This window comes from Corvus kubaryi, unplaced genomic scaffold, assembly GCF_017639235.1.
Source record: "Corvus kubaryi isolate FWS band 111438036 unplaced genomic scaffold, C.kubaryi_AGA036_p1.0 66, whole genome shotgun sequence".
NCBI lineage: Eukaryota > Metazoa > Chordata > Aves > Passeriformes > Corvidae > Corvus > Corvus kubaryi.
The window spans coordinates 2,103,824-2,111,006 of NW_024582054.1; the positions used below are offsets into that span (position 1 = coordinate 2,103,824).

The 7,183-nt window shown below is 46.8% G+C and overlaps 1 protein-coding gene across 1 annotated transcript; it reads left to right on the top strand.

The window, feature by feature from the left end:
• The first annotated feature begins 821 nt into the window (after positions 1-821).
• On the top strand, positions 822-3,736 carry LOC121673657 (inositol 1,4,5-trisphosphate receptor-interacting protein-like 1). Its single transcript, XM_042047225.1, is given in 2 exon segments — positions 822-1,979; positions 2,951-3,736. Coding segments are annotated over 2 exon segments (1,752 nt in total). The 5' UTR covers positions 822-911; the 3' UTR covers positions 3,635-3,736.
• The last annotated feature ends 3,447 nt before the right edge of the window (positions 3,737-7,183 follow it).

Here is a 7,183-nt window from a genome sequence, read left to right on the forward strand (position 1 = left end):
AGACACTCTCCAGGGCCTTGGTGCCACAGAAATGAACTTGTTGGACATGCGGGACACCGTGCTCTGTCGGCTGTGGGAGTTACCCACTGGAAATTACCCCCCGCACCTGCTCATCACCCCTGGGAAACATTTCTTTGGAGTCAAGGTTCTCTCACAGTGTCACAGCAGGAACAGAGATCCTGCCATGGTGCCATCCATGCCACCACTAGGATATTCACCACTATGCACCATGGGGTGTCACTTAGGTCCCAAGAGCACCCCCACAAGCACAGAGGTCAGCACCAAGGGAACCAGTTCCATCTCACAGCAGGAGATTTACACAAACAAAGCATTCATGGGTCATGTCACCCAATTTCATAGTTGAAAAGGGTTGGGGGCGCTTCTGCCTGTTTTGTCAAGGGAATCCCTGGGGGTCCATTATGACCCGTGGATCTGCCCTTCACTTGTATCAGGTCTTTGGTTGCCTGGGGCCATTATGAGTCACTGAGCTGAGGCAGAGATGGAGGGCGGGGCTGGCCTGGTTGTGATGCACTCTGGCACATGTGACATTACAGGACAAGTGTTACAATGGGGGCAGCTAGAAACAGAACCAGCAGGTAACATTGCCCCAGTACAGCCTCGGCAAGTGGTGAGCGTGCACACAGACAGGACGCTGTGCTGAACACTGAATGAGGGCCAGGGCAGAAATGCGAGTACCCGGGGAGCTGGTTCTCACCAGGCACCCAGAGCCCAGTCCCTCTCAGGAGTGCCTTTGGCAGGTCCTGCTGCTGGGGCAGTGGCACAGGCTTCACAGCCTGCCAGCTGCCTGGCCCCCTCTTTCCTGCCTTCAGATCCCTGGGGCTCCTGTCCCCATTTCCCTTATCAGCACCTCCCCCCCATCCCCACTCAACCCCTTCTCACCTCCTTAGGCCATGGTTACCATTACATTCCTTCTCTTGCTTGTGCAAGGCCTCATCCAGTACCCGCGGGAGGCCGGGGATGGGCTGGATGAGGCCACCCGGGAGTGCATGAAGCAGCGTGCTGAGTATCTGGACCAGGAGATGACTCGGCTGATTCAGGAGCTGGAGCAGAAGACCCCAAAGCAGAGTGGTGGGTCCTGGGGAGCCCTGCTTGTGTGGCAGTTCTGGGCTGTTCTTGGAATCCTCGTCCTTCTCTTAGCGCTTTGGTTTGGACTCAAGAATATTAGATGTGATCCAGACAACAGTGGCCAGAAGGAGAGGACCAGCAGCAACTTGGAGGAAGAAGAAGAAGGAAACAATGTTGTTGCAAGGAAAGAAATAGAAAGCAATGATGCAAATGTGGAAGAAGACAATAATGATGGAAATGAAGAAGGCAGCAATGTTGATGCAAAGAGAGAAAGCAATGTTGGAAATGAACAAAAAGAAGGCTATGATGATGCAGATGAAGAAGTAAACAACGATGAGAAGGTGGAGGAAGTCAATGCTGTTGGAAATGAAGAAGACAGACACAATGCAAATGAAGAAGACGATGCCCACAATGTTAAAAGTAACCTTGGAAGCCTTTTAGAGGAGTTCATGCAGTTGCCTGTTCTGGACCTGGACAAAAGTTGCTCACTGGTAACTGACCCAATGGACAAACTCACACGCATCTTTGGACAAGGCTTGTCAAACAGTTTCTACCCAGTGCCACAGCAAGCCATTGGAGTGGGCAGCGCCTTTGAAGGCTGGAGTCCCCAAGCAGAAGATGTTGTGTACCGTGTGCTTGTACCCCTGAGTCCCCCTCCAGGACATGCCTTCCACCTGGAGCTGGACACTGCAGGGATGCCCCAGAGGAACTTCTATGTCCATGTGGAGCTGCTGTGCACCTGCACGAGGGAGCATCTGGGGTAGAACCTGCTATGTTTCCTCCACCACCCTGAGGAGGAGCTGAGAAGGAAACATGACCCCAGCCTCCTGCACACCCTCTGCACTGGCTCCTATCTAGATGTGGAGAAAACTGTCCACTGGTTCTATCGATTCGTGAGAGTAGCCTGGTTGCTTCTGTGTCAGAGACTGAAATATTATATTTTATGACTTAAACATTTTCTTAAAGGACTGTTAAAACTGTATTACAAAAGCTGAAGAGAAGACTCCCACACCCTGAATGGGGCCCTGCAGCCTGACACTGCTCGCTGATGAAGATAAGATAAAGTAACAACTCAGGGCTGGGGACATTCACTGAGCACAGGTTTAACACCTCCAAGATGAGGACCACAGCCCCAGGGCTATCAGCTACCAGGCTCGCACAGACCCTCACACCAAGGGGTGGAGGGAGGAGAGGCTTTGGGTATCTTGGAAAAGCCTCTGGTCAGAGGCGCAGTGACTGCCTATCCTCCACTGTGCAGAGGAGCCCAGCTGAGGGGTCCTCACCAGGGGGAGAAGCTTATCCACAGCAGAAGGGGTGACATGGCCCATCACAGGGGCCCCCTCAAAGGGGTCCCCAGACCCTGCACCAGAGCACCAGAGATGATGCAACAGACCCTCAGTGTTGCAAGGGTGTCAAGCTAGCCCCTGCAAGAGAGGCACGTGGGCTTTCCCACCTGGCCCAAAGTGTATATTAATCCATGGAGTTCTGCACTCTTTGGCGTGTGGTGGCGTGTGGCGGCGTGTGGCAGCGTGTGGCAGCGTGTGGTGTGGCAGCATGTAGCGGCGTGGCCACAGCGGCGACAGGGCACCCTCACCACCAGCAGACCAGATGGAGGGGAGCAACGAGATTGTCGTTGGGACCCTCAGATGGGTGATCTGCTTCCACCTAACCCCTGTCACCTCTCCCTGTCCCCCCACCCCCCACGCACACTTCTTTTTCTTTCTCTCTTTCTTTTCTCTTCCCTTCTCTTTGCCTCTTTTACTATTAAATAAAATACATCAATTTTTTGGCACCAACATCTAACCTCGTTTGGTTTTAATCACATTTCTGGGAATATTTTGAACCTTCTAAGTTCTTTCCGGTTTATGCACAGAGACTTAGCTTGCTTTGCTTTTCCAGGTCTAAACCGGATCGTAACATTCTGCCTCAGACCTGCCACTGGCGTTTAATGCTGCAGCCCTCCGGGCGCTCCTGTAAATTTCAGCTAAGCAAAGACAAGGAAAGCTTCATGGTTGAGATGAACTTTGGGGTGAGGCAAGGAGACTCAGATATCTTTGTGGGCAGCCAGCCTACAGAAGCAGGCATCCCAAGCACAACATGGCTTGAGACTTACGCAGTGGCAGAGGCAAAATTCTTCAGGCACATTTCCAGGCAGGCCCCCCATGACAGCTGGCACTGCAAGTGCCTGCCGCTCCTCACCCGCATCCTGGTGGGTGTAGGTTTTTCCAGCTATAGCTTGAAGACTGTGGTGATGCACCTCCTGAGCACCGTACCCCTGACACAGTGGCGCAGGAGGGATTTCTGGCAGCGCCTGGTGGATATCCTGAAGTACCTTCGCTGCTCACTGGAGACAAAACAACTTAACTGCTTCGTTGTAGGCAATGAGAGGTTTCCTATGGAGATCAGTTTCCCCTCAGAATTCTGTGTGGCTGAACCACTCAACCTCTTTCAGCACCTGGTGAGCAATCCGGATGCCCACATGAAGGCAAGGCGTGAGTACATTCACCTGCTACATCGGCTCAAGCAACTGCTGATCTGTGGCCATTGAAAGAGATCCTCATGCACAGAGCTGTTGACAGATGCTGTATATATATCAATGTCCTGTAGTTAGTGCACTTACTGTATGTATTAATACCCTGTAATTAGTGCATTTCCTATATATATTAAGACCCTCTAGTTAGTGCATTTAGTGTATATATTATTACCCTCTAGTGCATTCAGCAAGCCTGAACCTTTGTTATTACTTCAATAAACTGTACTATTCCAGTATCTGGATTGTACAAGTTCTTGAACTCGACGAGGCCTGTAGTATTGGTAAATTGCACTAGTTGTAAATTTGTGGCTGACTGGGAGTAGAGACTTTTATTAATAAGTGTTTTTGAACAAAGGCACACAATTCTCACTCCACATTGCTTATAGCCTGTCATAGGGCAGGCTCTCCTGCTCTCCCAGGCACACAAGCCCAAGAGTACTTGACACAGCTGTCTTGTCTGCCTCAAGCAGGGGAGATGGATACCTTACCCAGCACTTTGGACAAATGTGGTAACTCAGTCTGTGAAGTTTTTGATGGTCTGGCTACAAAGAGTACAGCATGGGCAAGACCATAACATACAGAGATAAATAACATACAGAGATAAAGGTCTTGTTTTTCCAGAGCATACACTAAACCCTTACAGCATACATTCCTTTTAACGATAGAAGTAAGGCAATATGTTCTCTCCTACCACCAACTCTTCTTCTCTCCTTGCTTTTGACAGAAAAATATCTGGATTGTAATCTGAGAGATGACACGTTGTTACAAACAAGGATTATTAAAGAATTCAGCCAAAGAAAATATCAAAGGCTACTTTTCTGTAATAAGAACAGAAAAAGAAGGGTAGAAAAATACTCATGTGACCCTTTTCTCATCCTCTGCCCTTCCATCTACTGGATGAATTGAGAAATTATGTGGAGAGATGACTCCAAGTACCATGATGCAGGAGGGCTCTCTGTGAACAATGGTGAATTTTATGTTTTATAGCACAAAGAACAACTCAGTAAAAAGTACCTGAAATTCTGTAGAATACTGACATAGAGTCCGGTCATTCTGTTTTGGTTCACTTCAGAGATGCTTCTTGTTCAAGTCCTTTCACTGGCAGGAATAAATATCGTCAGCATGTAGCCTCAGCTCTCACCAGTTATCAAAAGACTACTTCTGGGATGGACTGATTTTATGGGCTTTTGACTCCAAGGGGACAGTCACTGGGACATCTCAAGATGATAAAGTGCTAGAGATGAAGATCCTCCCCTGTAGAGCATCAGTCTCAGCCTCTGTAGAAATATGAGTAGAACCACAGGCAGCATCTGCCAAGCTCATCCTCCTCTCATGTCAGCAGAGAGTTGCTCACTAAAGCACGCCCTAAAAGCAAGAAATCAATAATTAGAAGTACGCCAAACCTCCTATGTGTTTTCACAGCTAAATTGGAATTAGGACCTTAAGCCTTTCAAACTCATGCCTTCCTGTGAATAGCAAGAGAAGGGAAATTTTTTAAGCAGACTCCAAATCACCCAACACACTGTTTAGTAATAATTTCCAGAGCTTTCAAAGAGGATGGATCCTGATACAGCCTTGCTGGTCACAACATCAGTTGTGGTCATGCAATTACTTAAATGCTCCAAGGAAAGCAACTGGAACTGTGTCAGTGATTGCTGGTCTTGAACTCCACAAACCTCCTGAAGACAGGTTACTTATGATATAGATAAAAGTATCCCCTTCTCTCTTATTTTTTCACTTGTTCTCTTGTTGTCCTCCCTGTTCTTTCAGCACTCCCCTGTTACTGCACTCAGGAAGCTTGTGCAGGACTCACAGGAACTTCCTCTCTATTATTTGGCATAGTGCAGATGATATACGCTGTAACTCACCTCCTCAGTAAAATATACAGACTTCACCTTCTCCATCTATTATCATAGGGAAATCTTGCCATTCTTCAAACTGTTTTTATTACCTGTTTTGAAGGCATTCTATGTTTCACAGATATATTTTGATGGGTAGCCAGAATTGAGGGCTGCATCCTGGGAGAAGATGAGGTATTTTTCCAGTGGCAGCTGTATTCCTCACCCTCCTGGGGCAGTGGCTGTGTTTTCTGCAAGTTAATATTCCAAAAACCTTTCAGAATGTGATTTTCTTTTTGGTTCCCAGTCCCTGGCTTCCCAGCCTCAGCAGGAGTTTTCTCTACCAGATATAGGGAGAAGCCTGGGAGCAGATAAGATGGGGCCACAAGAAAAAAGGACTTCAGAGTCAGGAGCAGCAGTGCCACATCCCCTCCTCGCTGTGCTGTAGCTCCTCCAGAGATGCCACAGCCCTGGGACATTGGCCAAAATTGCACTTACCTTGCAGAGACTGGCAAACCCCGCACATTTCCTGACCCAATTGAGAACATCAGCAGCTCCACCTGCCAAAAAGCAGCATGCAAGTGTTTGGCTGTTGATATGAGCCCTCCACTACTGGAACTGAATCTCTGTGGCCTGAATATTGCAAACCAGCATGAGACTCCTTGTGTCTAAAGAGAAAGGGGTTAAATGATTGGTAATGGAAACACACTGGCATCCTCCCCATTAACCATTTTGGGGATGAATAAATGCATCCACTCCCAGAAAAGCTGCAATTAACTATTTCTGAAACTATTTCCCTTCTTTATATATCAACAGGAAAATAGGTTTTCTCTCTTTGATATGATTAGGTGAGCATTCTAATTTGTAATGTCACAGAAAGACATACCTTAGAATAAAACTTCAGTGTCCCATACTGTGCTAGATTTGTGAAGAAATAGATTTTCAAAAGAACTTTTCATGCTTTTCTTTCATAATGGGTGGGAATATTTCTTTAGTACTTCAAGTAGCTGGGGAGAGGAAAACCCTATGAAAACCCTATCCCTCTTTTCCCTTCAGGGCCCCCAAATCCCATCCAAAAAAGGTAAGTATAAAACCATCAGAAATAAAGATCCATTTTCTAACATGCTTTATTACTTATAAGGACAGACCAGTTATCTTTCCCTTGAATTTATTTGGGGTTAATTAAACACAGCATGTATTAGACATTATGTCTCTTTCTTACCACTCTTCTAGAGAATCTAAAAACTGGAATACACATGTATTCTGCTCTGATCTTTCTTGGACAACATATCAAAAAATAGGTTCTCAGGGAGAGCAATAGAACCTAAAAGATCAGAGAATCATTTCTTAAGGTTCCAGTTCTTACAGGAGCTTGCAAAACCTGTCTCACCATACACCCATCCAGAAGGCAGGCTGGGAACCTGCCATCAGCCTTACTCTTGCTCTGATTCAACGCTGCTTTGACATTTTGCAAAATGTTGAGCTGAAAGAAACTAAACTTGCTTTTCTGCTTGCTGAAGATGTATCAACAGTGTGTTGTCATAGTAAACTAAGGGTGAGAAATGTCTGCATTCTTATCTCACAGACATCATTCATCTGGAGTATATCTCCATATTCTTGAAGTACAAGAATGCACTTTAAAACAGAGCAAGAGGAAAGAACGTAAGCAATCAGGAATACTATAAGATGACCTGATTACAAAAGGAGCATCTTAACCCAACTCTGG